General features: G+C 37.9%; 1 protein-coding gene across 9 annotated transcripts in view; it reads left to right on the top strand.

Annotated features, from left to right (window-relative positions):
* MAST4 (microtubule associated serine/threonine kinase family member 4) overlaps positions 1 to 17,118 on the top strand; it is a 574,487-nt gene that overhangs the window by 303,507 nt on the left and 253,862 nt on the right. For 6 of the 9 annotated variants that reach the window (XM_067031060.1, XM_067031065.1, XM_067031056.1 and 3 more), the window contains 2 exons: positions 2,379 to 2,410; positions 15,342 to 15,377. In XM_067031060.1, coding sequence (XP_066887161.1) covers positions 2,379 to 2,410; positions 15,342 to 15,377 — 68 coding nt within the window. The remainder of the gene's footprint in view (positions 1 to 2,378; positions 2,411 to 15,341; positions 15,378 to 17,118) is intronic. The other 3 variants (XM_067031057.1, XM_059062257.2, XM_059062258.2) reach the window with 1 other exon arrangement.

The following is a 17,118-nucleotide window of genomic DNA, read 5'->3' on the forward strand; positions in this document are numbered from 1 at the left end:
CCCTGTTCACAAGGTCTTGGCCACAGCACATTCATTTCTCTCACTTTATTACCATCGCATCTGATTCCAATTTGCTAGCAAATTGAGTTTCCAGTTCCAAGCCTGACATTCAAGCCGTCAGGTGGATTAGCTCCTCAGCCTGGTTAGCACAGACCCTGCGGGTCAGTTGACAGTGGGCTATTAAATGTCCCCTGCCCCTCATCCTGCAACCTCGGCCGCCGTCCCGGGGAGCAGCAGTGCGGGGTTACCCACTGTGACCTTTCTTCTTGTTTAGAACTCATAATTCTAGACCTGTTGGAAAGGCTTTCTGATTAAAAACAGAGTCGGTTTTCATCCCTTATCTTGCCGTTTCAGCAGTTTTTTCTCATAGCAAAGCAGCCAGCTTACAGTCGGGTCATTTGGTGGAATATGATTGATTGAATTATTTGGGGATCATTTATTTGGCCCTTCTCCTCATATCTTCTGAGTGATCTGTTTGCGTACAGAACTGAAACAACATCTGACTTATTTTTTTCTGTTTTTAATGATAGCACCTCAGGTACGCCTCCTTTTCTTTTAATGCTGCTGTCAGATGAACTTACTAAACAGCAGTATTTACTTATTTAATTAAGCTCTAGGCCTTTTGCTATGTAGTGGGTCTCAGTAATTTCTTTTTTTTTTTATTGAAGTTTATTTGATTTATAATGGTGTGTTAGTTTTAGGTGTACAGCACAGTGATTCAGTTATATATATGTATGCCTTTTCATATCAGTAATTTCTTTTTAAAAGAAACCCTAGGCAGTTCTCCTTTTTCCTTTTTTTCTTTTTTTAACCTGAATACAAACAGATTTCTCAGTGCTTGTCATAACCCAAGACACACATAGAGACAATTACTCATTGGTGTTCTATTTACATTTCAATTCCCAAGGAAAACTGTCTTGGTCAGAGACTTTATTCTTCTCATTAGAGGCTTTAGTAAATAAAGGTATATTTATGTTTCAGAATCAGGGAGCCAACTTCAGCAAACGCTATAATTTCTTGGAGCTAATGAAGGATTAAAGAAAAACTCGAAATAAAACAAAACAAAAGCATTTCACCACTGAACCCTGCAGTCCGTGAAAAGAAAATGGTTAGCTATTGGGAGAAGGAAGAAAATATTCTGTCCCTAAAATTGTTTTTTTTTCCTTGCAATTAAACAGTGATCTGATTATTATAACTCTGTATCAAAATATATTTTCCAGTTTATAAGTGAGTAAAGTAATAACTTTGAATAAGTTCTATTTAAGTCAGGATCCTCCTCTGGGCTGCTGCTCTTAAGTCCATTTTTTGTAATCTGTAATGGAGTAAATTGCATGGTTTAGAAGTAAGATGTGAGGCCACAGGCCATGACAAACATTTAAGGATCCAATAAAAATAGGGAACAGGAAAGGTGAGTTTGAAGCTGAAGGGGAAGCACCTTTCAAGAGATGATGCTTGAGCTCCTGGCAGGCAAACAAATAAATTATAATTATGGGAAGGAAAGCCCAAATTTAGTCAAGCCTTTCAAATTTTGAGTTAATATAGCCAGGTGACTCATTACTTCCTATTCTTTAATTATTGTCATCAAGTAATCAAGTGCCCAGGCTTCTGAAAGCTCCATTAGTGGGTGGAGGTATTTCTTTATCCCTTTTTGTTTTGTTTGTTTGCTGGGTTATTTTGTTTTATTTTCCCATAGACTCTCTCTAGAAAGGTAGATAATGATCTTAATTTGAGATAAGTGTGAGAGCATCCTTTGAAACTATAAAGCACTATATTAATTGTTGTTGCTGTCTGGTTACCTTTTTAGAAGTTTGTTAACCTACTTTTAACTATCCTAAATCATAAGTCACATTTGTTTTAAGAAATAATACCAGGAGGAAAACTTTTGCTATATTTCTTTTTTAAATTATAATCTTTGGTAGAGATAATGTTTTGCATGAGTTTATTTCTGTTGGAGGCAAATAGTCTGATTTCACTACCCTTTTCATTTCACCTTTCACTTAATTATAATTCTGCAAAATTTCTCCTCCTCCTTCTGTTTCCTTTTTGGATAAGTTCTTTGGTTGCTCAGATTTCCCTTACCCTCAATTATAGGGTCATGTAGCTCAACTCAGTATTTGACTGTCATTGCTTTGGGAGGATTGATGTCTTTTCTGCTCTGGAATTTAGGTAAACAGGGTTTTTCTGTTAAATACAGTGTATAAAGGGAACAACGTTAAGAAGGGATCCAGCATAAAATAATTACACTAAAATCTTTTCAGTATAGAAAATGCCAAATCAAGCATAATAAGGATGATACATTTTATGTTACCTGTTTGGTGTCCTAGTAGTCTAAGGTTAATGTAGCATCTCATATACATGTTTTGTTTTTTCTTTTGCAGAAGGAGCTGAGTCTCCCCAGAAGAGGAAGTCTGTAAGTAGAATAATTTCTTTATTGATTCATTTGTATTCTGGAATACAGTTTGTAATGTCATTATTTTCTGACTTGTTAGATTTTCAACGGCAGTCAGAAGATTAATGATAATCAACTGAATTAAGAAAACACAAAGCTTTGCATTTATTTATAAATGTCAAATATTAATGATTTCAAGATAAGTTGAAGAAAGTTTCCAGGGTCCCTTATGGGCACTGTAAGCTAAAATGCATATTTATTCCTGGGATAATCTTTTTTTTTTTAATTTTACTTTATTTATTTATTTATTTTTATACAGCAGGTTATTCCTGGGAGAAGCTTAAACTTAAAAATTCTATTATGTAATCAAGCAAAAACATTATTTGGTCTGCAGATAGTTTAAAATGATCTGACTAAAAAATTAGTGCTTATCTACATGATCTGGAATACTATGATCTTTATACTATGAATTTTATGCAGAGTAAATGATATACTTTTGCGTTTGAATTGATGAAGACTTTGCATCAGCCAAACTTCCTATTAGATCGAGACCTTACTGCACTGATTCATGTAATGCTCTTATATTAAAATAGCAAATTTGTGAACATTGGCTTGATTTCTTTACAGTATGTTTCCACCTTTTATTTTTAAGGCTAATAATTTATTTGCATAAATCATAGTTTTTTGCATCAGCAAGTTGCAGAATGAAGTTAATTGCCTTTAATATTCTACTAAGGTAGATTTACTATCAACTAGTACTGTGTAAGGGCTGGTCTAGAAGTATTTGGATTTGATATCTGATTTATGCTGAATTTAGTGGATGGAGCAATGTCCTTTTAAAAAAACAAGTATAATATTTAAGATAAGTTCATGCAAATCTCAACTTGGAGGATTAGAAACGTATGTGGTGACTGTTGTAGGAATTCATTCTTTTGACTCAATTTTGGGAAATTTCAGTCTTTGCGTCTAGGAACCAAAACTTCATGAACCATGAACATTTTATTACTCTCCATTTTGGTCTGTACGTTTTTAGTTGCCAGGAGAACACTGGATCATTATTCTTGGAGAATGTGCCTAAATAAATTTTCACTAGCTCCCAGCTTACATCTCTGGACACTACAGGTTAATGGCCTAATTGTTTAGCATAGGAAATGTCCTTAGAATCAAAAACTTCCATTCTCCTGCATTATGATTAGGACTCTTTTGCCTAGACTTGTAAAAGTTTGAACTTTTTGATATTTCCCAACATGATGAGAAATCAGAAACAAGAAAAACAGAAATATCTACATAAAATATCTTTGTAGACAAAAATCTTTTCCTTCATAATTTTGTATGCTTAAAACATCTTAGGCTTGTCTTGTATACTTTATTTAAAAACTTAAGAACTTTAGTCAGAGCTTCCTTTTAGCCTTTATAATAAATGGTGCTCTTTTTTTTCCTGTTTAAGTTAGTATGTTTCCTATAAATTATTATGACAATAATGTTAGTTAGCAAAGTATATTCCTTATACCTACTGAAGGGCCATATCTCCTTTTGCACTTGTGTAAGTCTCAATTCTGTTCATGTTAGCTGATAGCCATGAGTTGATGGGGGAAATACATGATAAGGAAAATATTTAAATTTCTCTGTTTGAGAGCATGGACTCTTTAATAAAAAAAAAAAAAAGTGATGATGGCATCAGTTTGTTTGGAGTACATGCTTTGACTACTTAGTAAGATAGAATTACATTTAAGCCAATTAAAATCCCCCCCTAATAAAAATCAGTTGCTCTATCAATCAGATGATGGGAATAAAAATCATATATATATATGTCAACATAAATCTACCTTTTTAAGTGAATTTTGGAAAAATTAATAATTGCAAGTAAAGCAAACAAGAAATAAACATGCTACTTCTAAATTTTCTATTAAATACAAGTATTCCCAAAAGAATTAATGACTTATGACATAGATGTTCTGGGGTGTAATGCCACTCTGAGTTTTCAGTGACCACCACACAGGACGCCAGTCATTACTCTCCTCATGCAAGGTTCTTTTATGACTTTGGGAAAAAGAAAATACTTATACGATAAATGCTCAAGTGATTTTAATACAAATCTAATGAAGAAGAGCACACGTGTGTTTTTATTAGGTATGGGTGCTAGCCCGCATCATGGTACCCGATCATTAAACCTGTTAACACTTCCTCTGTTTATTTACTGCATAAATGCTTTCAAGTCTTTTATAACCTTCTCCCAGACAGAATGAGGATTTGATCCTGCTCTTCTGTTGAGTTGTCTTTTCATGTCAACAGCAAGCAACTGTGCGATGTCATGTTTTCCTCATTGTCTGTGGTACCCGGCAATGCAATTGAACTTGTGTGTGGGGGGGGAGGTGCCTTCAGAAAAGCTGTGCTCTTGGAAGAAGGCACCAGATTTTGTTATATCTGCCACTTTTAATGTGTATGCCTTGAAGGATAATATTTTTAAACTACACTTTCATCATTCAGACACATAGATTTATCAGAGTTTAAAAAAAATTTAGTATTGTCTATAAAAAATTTTAAGAAAGCTTATAGACAATGTCTGGAATCGTGATAAAAACATATGTGTTACATAAAGCATGTATATATTATATAAAAGTTAAAGCTTTTACAAATAAAAGAACACAGAAAATAGGCTTTTCTTTTTATTACTAATTGAAAAGGATAAAAAAGCAACCTATATTCTTTCTAGAAAAAAAGTAATCCAGATCCCCACTAATTTGTAATTTACGATCATTTTCTCAAGGACTAACTTGAAGTCTGTGTTTCACATGTGTTTTAAAAGGTTGTGAAGACAGTGATGTGACTTTTCTTTTTTTGATGGTGCAAAGGTCAGCAGACAGGAGAGGTCAAGGGAACTTCTTTCTAGACCTGATGTTACTAAAAACCCAAGTGACCCCCGATCAGTTTTCCAGAGGCTCTTCCAGCCCTTTACCAACTTCAAGGTCCCATCTCATTTCTACTCTAGCTCCCTGTATGGGTGGATTTTAGCTAGCTGTCTTCTCCTTACAAAGAGTAGCCATTTTCCCAGATTCTTCTAGCATGTTCTTGTCTTTATCTTGGAACAAAAGTTGCCATACTCTCTGCTCCCTTTCCTCTCAGCTACCTGCCAAAATCTGTATATCCTTTGACTAAATCATAATATAGTCATACAATGAAATACTGTACGGCGGGTAGGATGATTGAGCTAAAGGAGAGATGCATCAACAAGTATAATTAGAAAAAACAAACAATGCTGAGCAAAAGCTAAAAGCAAATTCCAGATACAGGACAATATTTATGTTGTAAAATTTCTACTAACAGCGAATCTAAGCTGTCCATATTTATTAAAAACTTCCTAGTGTTGTGGGTCCCTTAACTAGTCTTTTGAACTTGGGTCCTAAAATGACATTTCTAAGTGGCAAAGCTCTCTGGGTGGTGTTTGTTTTCAGATAGGAAAAGTGGAAAAAGGGTAAAAGCCCCAGCTGTGAGCTAATGGATGGTTCAAGCAAAACCAAGGTACCCTTTAACTTTAAAGGACCCGCTCATGTTTTGTTAATTGCTCAAATAAACAGCTCTCTAGTACAGAGGGAGCTTCTTTTCTTCTCGAATTCCCTGGAGAGAGGGGCAGGAAATTGGCTGGGGCCAGCTCCCTTGTCTCCTCCAATGTTGATTTTTAATGATCTTTAAGAACCCCCTAAGCTCCCCCCCACCCCCACCCCCACCCCGCACAGAGAAAGAAACTGCACTGTCTCTTCTTAGCAAGCAAATTCTCCTTGCTACCCAAAATTAAAATAGCCTTTCTTCTATGTCTTTTAATTGCGAGCATGAGTGCATTGTTTCATGGAGCCCTGTAGTTCAGGGATCCGTAGGACTATCTGCAGTTATCACTTTATTTTAGTAGAACAGTGACTGACACTTGGTCAGTTAGTTTCTTGGCTTTATGTTGTTTGGCCACACACATCTAGCAGCAGAAACCCAAAGCAGAAAGCAGCTCCTCCTGTGCACAGAAGGCCTGGAGAAGTATGCTTCTGCATGCTGAGGAATTTCTGGAGTACTGAAAGTATTAAAAGTAATTTAGGAGTCTTCTCGGCTTAATTTCAGTTTCTCAACCTAGCAACAATACTAGTGTTTAGCAACTATTTCTCTGCATAGAGTTTTGTCCCTTCTCCATTCCCCTTTTCCTTTTATCATTATTCTGAAACGGTTGGGGTCTAGTAGGGCTGGCCACGGACTAAGTAGGGTGAGGTGCTGCAGGCATACATTGGTTTCAGGTCTGCTAGGAGGTCCATCTTCCTCTCCACAAAGAAAACAGGCATCTTAAAACACAATCACCACAGTGCCAGACATCCATTCAGTTGGATCTGAAAGAACTGAAATTTATTCAGTTGGATCTTAAAGGTATTTTCTCCTCCGGGTCTCATGGAAATGTACATACCTTTTGAGCACGGTGTCCCTGAGCTGCATTTAGCACAGCAGAACACGAGTCATTAATGGGATGCTTCTGGTGGTCTGGCGACAGACAAGGAGAGCTGCTGTCAGGAACCATTTTGCCACATGGATAAGTTAACAAGTATATGAAAAAGGTGGTAAACTTGTCTCATGTCTTTCCCATACTGTCTCTCTCGGGCAGGAGCAGGAAAGGGTGTTTGGGTGGGATGGAAGCCTGGAGTGAGCCTCAGAGGGAGAGAGTGTTGTCACAGTGCTTAGGATGACAGAGGCAGAGGACCCTGAGGGTTACTGGAAGCTTCTGGGTGGAGCGGGGCCTGCTGGACTCAGAAGACAGTTTGTCTCACTGTAATTAGATTGAACTGGGTGCACTGGATTAGGATATTTCTTAGGTTGACATTCCTCATTTTGAGACAAGATAGGAAGTGACCTTCTGTGTAATTGGAGAGGCTCAGGTGGATGTCCTGGGCATCTGTAGGTGTGTGTATTTTTCAAAAAGAAGACGTATATTCAGGCCAGTTGTATTTCAGCCAGAACATGCTGCCTTGATGGGCTGTTTAGAAAAGCAGTTTGAGTAAAATGAGGTTATTTCTAGAATGCAGGGAGAGGGAATCACCTTGGTTTTACAGTGGAGTCAAATTAGATTTACGAGATTTTCAGTAAGGTGAAGGTAACATTTTCTGAAAGAGGGAAAGGGCTTAATTCACGCAAAATAAAGGGCATATAAACTGTATTTGGATAAGTTTTAAAATAAATTTAGTTTTCTTCTTAGTACTCTCTTCCCTCCTACCCCTACAAATATTGAAACAACAAGAATTCAAAATGCCTATCGTGGAAGCCAAATGGAAGTCCAGTGTCATTTTGAATGTTAGAAACCCAGAAACAAAATGAAGAAAAAATTGAGTGTTGCATCTGAATTAGCATTTAAAGTGGCATGTTTATATAAAAACAGAATGGTGTAATATATCCTGAGAGTAAAGAGAGGATTTCAGACTGTGAAAGAATGTCAATTGCATTTATATATTCATCGAATAGCCAGTTTGGTATTTGGTATGTATTTGCAGCATCCTGTATCACGCCTGCATTCATCTTCTGTGAGGGGGCTGGGGGAGGAGACCTGGGAGATAGAAGCAATATAGGATTGATCTTCTCACCTTTGAAAATTATTAAGAAGACCTTAGTTTTGCTCCATGGGAGGGAGAGTTGGGTCACCTGGGGAGTACAAATCAGAATCTGCGCGTATGTGCGTTGAGGGCAAAGGCGGGGAGCACGGAGGCTGGTGGACTTCCAGCCCATTCTCAGGGTGAATCTAAAATGCCACCCCTAGATGAGAACTGCTGTTCTTAGGAGAGCTTCAGGGTGCGTGTAATGGCAAAGTGGGCTTCTGGATGTCCAAAAGCATGAGGGTAAATCTTGATTTCATATTTCTTAGAATGACTTTTTAGCAAGCTTGAGTCAGACAGGAATTTGGAGCTTTTTCAGTGAGCATCTTTTCAGCAAGCCTTGTGGAGGGTGGCCCGCTGCAGCAGGTGGATGCCTGCACTTTCTCACCAAAAGCCACCGTCTCAGGTCTGTTATTCAGTAGGCATTTCAGAGCCACACTGCCTGGGTCCAATGCTACCTCTGCTGTTTAACCAGCCTGTGACCTTCAAAAGGTTACTTAACCTCTATGTGTCTTTGTTTCCTCATCCATAAAAGTATGTATGCTATTCTATCCTGGAATGTTTTGAGGATTAAATTAGTTAATACCTGTAAAATGTTAATAACTGTGCCTGTCATGCAGTAAGCTCTATGTAAGTGTTTTATTAAATAAAACACAATGGGAATTAAGGCCCCCCTCCAACTTATTTTTGTCCGGTAGTGTTAGGCAAAAGACTGCCAGTAGGCTGAGGAAGTTCCCTTAAAGCCAGATTATTTGAGTAGCATTTTCTGGGGCGGGGGGACCACTTTGTTTACCAGCCCTTCCATCAGGGGAGAGGTGTTACATAGGGCAGCTGACCCTGTATCCTTGGGTAGCTCTTTCCTGTGTCCCTCCACAGTCAACACTGGTATCAGGAGGTTTCTAGGTGTGTGAGGGAGACAGACCCCACACATGTTCTGTATCATGAAGCTGAGAGGGAACGCCCTGTGCTCAGTGGCCCCTCTTCTAGAATAATCCATCACTAGAAACCTGCCCATCCTTCTCAGCATAGTATATAGGTTGCTTTTCGAAACTGTGTGTTTCGAAACTCCTGTGTTTTGAGACAGACAGGTATTGAGGAAAATGAAGTGGGATATAATAGATGTCCACTTAGAAAAGTTTAATCATGGGATTTCAGAGCTGGAAGAAACCTTAACAGAAAAGCAATTTTAAATACCTTTGTTTGGTAAGTGAAGAACCAACAACTCAGAGGACTTGAGATTTGCTTGTGCTCAGACTGTTTCTTCACAGTGAACTGTGGCCACAATTTAGGGGTCCCACCCACCAGTGACTGGAAAGCAAACTTTCCTTCTTCAGGGCAATACATTTGAGTTAGAAAAAGATAATGAGCAAGGGTATGGTAGCGTTTTGTTCTATAGAAATATGAATTACAGCATCGACATCCACAGTATGGGTCATGTAAAGGGTAGACCTCACAGAGTACACTTGACTTCACCCTGCTCGTCATGGTTTCTTTGAACATTTTGGAAAGCATGGCCTCAAACTCTTCTTAAGAGTTTACACTTAAGGGCTTCCCTGGTGGCGCAGTGGTTGAGAATCCGCCTGCCAATGCAGGGGACACGGGTTCGAGCCCTGGTCCGGGAAGATCCAATATGCTGCGGAGCAACTAGGCCCATGAGCCACAACTACTGAGCCTGCACGTCCGGAGCCTGTGCTCCGCAACAAGAGAGGTCGCGACAGTGAGAGGCCCGCGCACTGTGATGAAGAGTGGCCCCCGCTCACCGCAACTAGAGAAAGCCCACGCACAGAAACGAAGACCCAACACAGCCCAAATAAATAAATAAAAATAAATAAAATTTTAAAATAATAAGAGTTTACACTTAAAACTGCAACCAGAGGGAAAACCTTGTCACATACCAGCACTACCAGGATACTGAGTTTACTCAGACCAGCAATGAGACTAGTGATGGCTGCACTGGTGGGTATGGCAGTCCCACTGTGGTAACTGGCAGTCCCCAAATGTGTCCATCGTCCAGTGAGACATGTGAGCAGGGCAGCTGAATTCTGTATTGTTCTCCTGACCCCGTTGTATAGTAAGTCGGGCTCTCTGAGGGGAACCGTCGAGAGGTGGGTGGTAGCTAGAAGATTTTGCTTATGTCTTGGTGTTCCTCCTTAGAATCTCTACTTTTTCCTCTGCCATTCTGCCTCCTGAGTATTAGAATCCCTGCTCTTTGACCCTTTGTGGCAGCTGACTATCAAACGTAAGTGACTGGGGGAAAAATATCCTAGGGTTTCCTTCTTTGTTTTTCTGCAATAGAGACCTCAACTTCTAAGAATTCTGGCAGGTCATTTCTTTCATCTGAATACACATGCCTTGTCTTTGAACATGTTGTTATATAAAGTCACCTCTTCCGGGATGAGGCTGAGGATTAGGTCTTTTCCATGCTTCTGTGTTGGAACATAAGACGTGCCCGTAGAACATGCCAGTGCCCATACACCTGTCTTCCCAGTGGCCTTCTGGACTCTGCTTCACCTCAGACATCACCCAGGTATTTTTTGACTCATAGCATAAGGAAATTGTATGCAGATAGTTCCGTAAATACAATTGCATGAGAGGAAAAAGTTTTATTAAGTATATTCTATGAATTTTATCTGCTTGTGAAAATGGGTGCCTAGCATGGAAGGGTAAATTTTTTTTTTTAAAGAATGAAAATTCTAATGATAATAAATTTAAATAGGCATAATATATCGAGGGAAAGGATTTTTAAATACCTCTTTTCTAGAACTATAAAGTAATCTTTCAAGAAATATTTGCCTATTTTGTAGATGCTTAGGTGAAATTGTTCTTCCCTATTAGAAAATATTAATTTGGCCTAGGCGTTGTGCTTTTTTTGTGTGCAGGAAAAATGATTTCTAACTTTTGTCATGTCCTAGAGATCAGTGAGATTAACCTCGTGGTGACATTAGCCCTGGTTGCTGAGCTCTTACTAAACCCCGGTTTTCCAATGCTGATTCTACTGTTATTGGTGGTGGAGGTGTGTGCTTTTACTTAGGAAGGTCAGCTTTAAGGCAGAGGTTGTCTTTTGGATTTATTTGGATTTTTCAAAAACCGAGGAGGGCATTTTCTTGGAGAAGTTGGCACCCTCTGACATCCCTGTGTCACTGCTGTGGAACAAATGATGTTTAATGCAGGGGCAGCGGGGGACGTCCCCCTGGCCTGGCAGTGGGTCCAAGGGAGGGAGTGGTCTGCTTTCCCGGGCTTCCCTTGGCCATTTGCTCTGCATGGGGCGTATGAGTGAGTTCACCATGGGTTTGGTATTTTAGGGTGTAAAGTATAGTGTTTAGTATCTTAACAAATCAAGAATCAATTACCGGGGAGAATAAGCAGAAGGTTTTTTAATGTCTATGATAAATTAGTTTAAACTCTAAAACCAGTCCTTGTGGATTAAGGAAGCCCTTGGAAGCCGTGGAGTATATTTTTTAAATGCACTTGACCTAATACACTGAAATGAAATTAATAGATCAGTACATGGCTTCATGTCTTAGGGGAACAACGGTGGCTTTTTTTAGCTGGGATTCTAAGGTATTACCAATTTGTATGTAAATGCAGTTGATTCTGGTAGAATCATGGGGAAAAATAGTGTCATCAAACATCTGTTAAAAAGCATGTTACTTAATTATTATCTTTGAGAATTCAGGCCACTTGGCACTATTCTAATTTTTTTTTTTGCTGGAAGATGTTGGTTGGACACATCCTTACGACCACAGCAGGGGGTGGTGATGGTGGTGGTTATATGGGGAGATACTTAAAAGGAGAATTAAAGCAAACATAGTTCAGATTGGTATTTCTCAAGGCTCTGTGTAGTCTCTTCCCACCCATGGACCTTTTATCTACTTTTTAACATCACCTAGGCTGTATTATGTTAAGTACCCAGGAATTGTGAATTCTATTTGTATTAAACCACAAAAGAAATTAAAACAACAAAACCACTTCCTCTCATGAAATCCCTTGTAGCATGAACCAATTTAGGGTGTCCCAACAGCAGCATAACCCTACATGGGCTAACAGTTAATGTTTTCCCCAAGAGCTAACAGTGCTCCCCTCTCCCCTTTAAAAAAAAAAAACACAAAAAAACTTGATTGACCTATAATTGGCATACCATAAATTGCACTTAAAATACACAATTTCATAAATTGACATATATATATATATATTCACACCTGTGAAACAGACTCCATAGTGAAGGTATTGAAATATCCATCTCCTCCAGAAGTTTCCTCTTACCGATTTGTAATTGCTACCTCCTCCCAGCCCTCACATGCCCAATCAGACAGTTACTAGCATTTTCCAACCCTAAAGATTAGTTTGCATTTCCTAAAATTTTAAATAAATGGAATGATACCGTTCGTACCCTTTTTTGTCTGGTTTATTTCACTTGGCATAATTATTTTGAGATTCAGCTCTATTGTAGCATACGTTAATAGTTCCTTACTTTTATTTCTAAGTAATATGCTATTGATGGATACACCATAGTTTGATTATCCATCCACTTTAGTGATGAACATTTTGGTTGCTTATAGCTTGGGGCCATTATAAATAAAGCTTTTATATACATGACTGGTAAGTTTTCTCCCAGCTTGTGGCTTGTGTTTTCAATCTCTTCACAGCATCTATTAAAGAGCAAAAGTTTTTAGTTTTGATGAAGTATAAATAATCAATTTGTTCTGTAAGTGCTCATGGTTTTGGTGTTGCATCGAAGCCATCTTTGCCTGACTCAGGGTCACAAAAGTTTTCTCCTTTTTATTTCCATAAGATTTATAATTTTAGATTTAAAATTTTAGATTTTTACATCTATGATCTATTTTGAGTTAATTTTGTATATGGGTAAAATATGGATCGAAGTTTATGTTCTTGCATACAGGTATCTAATTGTTCCATCACCGTTTGTTGAACAGACTGTTCTTTCTCTGCTGAATTTCTTTGTAGTTTTGTTGAAAATTGGTTGTCCATATATGGGTGTCTATCTACAGACTTTCTATTCTGGTTCATGGCCTGTTTGTCTTATATCAGTACCCCACTGATTTGGTTATTATAGCTTTATAATAAGTTCTGATATCAGATAGTGTTAATCTTCCAACTTTGTTCTTTTTTTTTTCAAAATTGTTTGGACTATTCTAGGTTCTTTAATTTTGGAATCAGTTTGCCAATTTCCATCCAAAAAAGCCTGTTGAGATTTTTATTGGAATTGCATTAAATCTGTCAATCAATTTGAGAAACTATGAAGAATTTTCCAGTGGTTATAACCTATCTTTAGTCTTAGGGATGAATTAGGGAGAATAATGTGTGAATTGATACAATGTGGAGAGACTGGTATGGAATTGTCCCCCACGATATACTGATGGAGGAGGTGGCTGACCAGCCGGGGAAGGCTGAATTGAGGAATGAGTGACCACAAATGAGCAAATATCCCCTCAGAGAAGCTCAAAGAAATGGTTGGGTGGGTGATTCAGGGAGCAGGTCAGGTAATGATGTCAAGCTGAAGTCAGAGGGGACTAGCTACATTTCTTCCAGAAAGAAGACCTGCAGTGGAGAGCTCAGGCTCAGCATAAGTGGGGATTAGAGGAGGAAGAGCATGGCCAGACAAGGTTCACATATTCATGTTTAGTCGAGGAGAAGGCCATAATGCCTTGAAAGATTGTGATGCAGGGGACACTTGTGGCAGGGGGTGGGGCTGGGGGAAACCATCATGTGGTAAAACAATGAAGGTCAGTTCTACATTAGAACTAATTATTGGTCTAGAACAGTGGTTCTCAACCAGAGGTGATTTTGTCCCCTAAGGAGACATTTGACAGTGTCTAGAGACATTTTTGATTGTCACAACTACTTGGGGGGGTGGGATTTCCCTATCATTTTGTGGGTAGAGAGAGGCCAGGGATGCTGCTAGCCATCCTACAGTGTACAGGAAACCACACACCACACCCCCTAACAAAGGCTTATCTACCCAATATGTTAATAGTGCCAAAGGTGGGACACACTGGTCTAGAAAGGGAGGGTCGGCAAAGAGTGTGGAATGAGAGTGGAGCTAATTGATTGCTCTGACGCCTCATGTCTGTATTGTCTTAAGGAGAAATACTCTGAGTTGTAACCATGCAAAGTTACCCTGCATGATCAGGAATTCGTCTTTGGAAATCTTCTCTGGGCATGTTTTCAGAAGCTGCCTAAAGGTGTTATCAAGTAAGGCTAGTTTGACAAAAGCATGCCTTGACTGCAAATGAAGAAATGTTGAACATTTGAGTTATTTCGCTTAAGAAGGAAGTATTTGTTTAGTCCATAGATGAGTTTATCAACTGGAATACATTCGATTGCAAGTAATAGAAAACCTAACTCAAAGTGGCTGAAAAAGATAAAGGAAATTTACCAGCTAATGTAACTAAAAAGTCCAGGCTTCTTGCAAGGGTTGATCCAGAGGTTCAGTGTTGACACAAGGACCCAGTCTCTCCCTCATCCCAGGGCAGGCTTCCTTCCTAGCTCATAGATGGCTGCCAGCAGTTTTCATGGTTACTATCTATGACTACTAGAAAATTAAAAATTGTGTGACTCTAAATTGTATTTCTGGTGGACAGAACTGGCTTAGACCATTCAGGAATTTCTGGGAATGGGATGGAGTCAACCCCACCCAAACCACATGGCTGATACACATATGGGAGAGAGACGGAATGGATATTGGGCAAGCCATCAAAAATGAACACTGCAGTGACTGCATAAGCAAAGAAGGGCATATTTATTTAATGGCTACTATTTTACTACAGATGAATGTCTGGAAGTACTTCTGCTCTACTACCGCTAATAAAAGCTAATATTTTTTTCTTAAATGTATTCTGAAAGTTGTAAAATTAATATAGGGTTCATAGTCACTAGTGAAACAGCACAGAGAGACACTAGGAGGAAGTAAATAATCCCTCTATCCCTTTCATTCCCTGTCCCCACTCCCGATCCTGGGTGGGCATTGTTAGCCTGGTCTGTGTTCTTCCATTCCTTACTCCATGTACATGTGAGTGTCTGCACGTCCATTGTTTTCTGGTGGTTGTTGCCCTTCTCATAATGGAACTGTAGCTCTTCAATTTGCTTTTCTCACCTTATCAGCCTTCCAAGCCACTACGTACAGATTTATCTCATTCTTTTTAATAATACATAATATTCTATATTATCGATATTCCACATTTCATCTAACCATTTCCTCATTAATGGGCAGTCATGTTATTCCCAGTCCCCCCTCTTCCTCTGCCCCACAACAAACAATGCTGCAGTAAACATCTTTGTACCTATGTCCTTACATACTGGTCCTTTTTTTTTCCCTATAGGATAGATTCCCAGAAGTGGAATTGCTTGGTCAAACGGTATGTGTCTTTTTAATTTTAATATATATTTCTAGATTCTTTTCCCCAAAGGAACAGCAAATCACGTTTGCACATAAGAATGCCCATTTCCTGCATTCTCACCAGCGTTGGATGCCGCTGTTCCTTTTAATTCTTGCCAATCTTATTATCTCTGATCATTAATTTACATTTTCTTCACTGACTGCCTCTGATGTTAAATATATTTTCATATGTTTATTGTTCATCTGAATTTCCCTTTTTTCCATTTCCTATTTATTTTCACTGCCCACTTTTCTACTTGGTGTTTGCCCGTCACAATTTCTGGGAGGTATTTATCGTGTTTTATCGTTACATATGTGCAAATGTAGCTTTATAGTTCTTGTCTCTGTGTATGATGTCTTTTACCAAAAGAAAATCCTTAGTTATTATGTTTTGTTATTATTTATGTCTGTCTTTTTCTTTATTGCTTCTATTATCTGTTTTGCTTAGGACGGTATTGTCCATCCTGTGGTCATACAAGTATTCTTGTAAATATTCTTCCCCATTTTTAAAAGCATTGAAATCTTACTCCAGTTTTAAGTTTTGTACATGATACGAGGTAGGGTTCTATCTTTCTTTCTTTTTTCTCCCCCTAGATAACCAGTTACTTAAGTCCTAGTTACTATGAGAAACTTTATTTTTCATGGGATTGAAATGTTACCCTTGTCACATATAAAGATGCCATATACATTTGTATCTATTTCTGGCCTCTCTGTTCTGATCTCTGTCTATTTCTGTGCCAATACCATTTTGTTTTGAATGCAGTGGCTTTCTAGTGAGTTGTAATGTCTGGTAAGTTCTCCCTCACTAATCTGCTTTTCACACTTTTCATAGGTGTTTTTAGCCATTTATTTTTTGTTTCATATGATCTGGTTAAGTTAAATTTTAAAAGTTAAAGATGCGGAGTTTTATCTTAAATGTGTTGAAGATAATATATAATAATACATGTAAATAAAGCCAAAAATTATTTCTCAGCTTGGGGATCTCTTTACTTGATGTTACTAATTGGAAAATATTTATTGATTACCTAAAGGTTTTTCTGTGCATTTTTAATTCTTTAAATGTGACTTTACTTTGTGATAATTGTACAATTACCCTAAGATGTGAAAATGGGGATGCAGTCATGACATATTTTAATCTGTCTAAAAATTAGATTGTAATAAAGCTAAAATGAGCTTATAAATAATTTGTATTTCTGCTTATGTAACAAACTATAAAGTATACCCACACCTGGATTGGTTGAGGGGTGTGTAAATATGATAATGTGAACAAAGAACTATAACTGAAGTGCATAATAAACTGTGTGTTTTGCAATCTTTTATGATTTGGTTTTTCTAAAATTTAAATGTTGACTTAAGAAATTGTCACATTTGGAATTTGGGGTAAAGTTGTCTAATACTTTATGTTTTTGACAATTCTTAACATTAAGTTTATGTTAATGTGATATTAACTTAATTGTTTTCCCTGACATTCTTAATAGCTTTTTTGGAAATTTTAGTTATAGTATTAAGGTAATAAATACCTTTACATTTCTCTAAAGGCATTTGCAATATTGGAGCTAAACTCTAAAACTGTTTGTGATTAAAAATAATGGTAATATTGTCTCACAAATGAACACATATGCATTTACACATGAGGTCTGTATTTTGCTTATGAAAGTAAAGGGACATCCCCATGTAGGTTCTACCCATGTTTACTTGGTTAATTAGAAAAAAAGCCATTA

This window comes from Kogia breviceps, chromosome 4 (genome assembly GCF_026419965.1).
Source record: "Kogia breviceps isolate mKogBre1 chromosome 4, mKogBre1 haplotype 1, whole genome shotgun sequence".
Classification (NCBI taxonomy): domain Eukaryota; kingdom Metazoa; phylum Chordata; class Mammalia; order Artiodactyla; family Physeteridae; genus Kogia; species Kogia breviceps.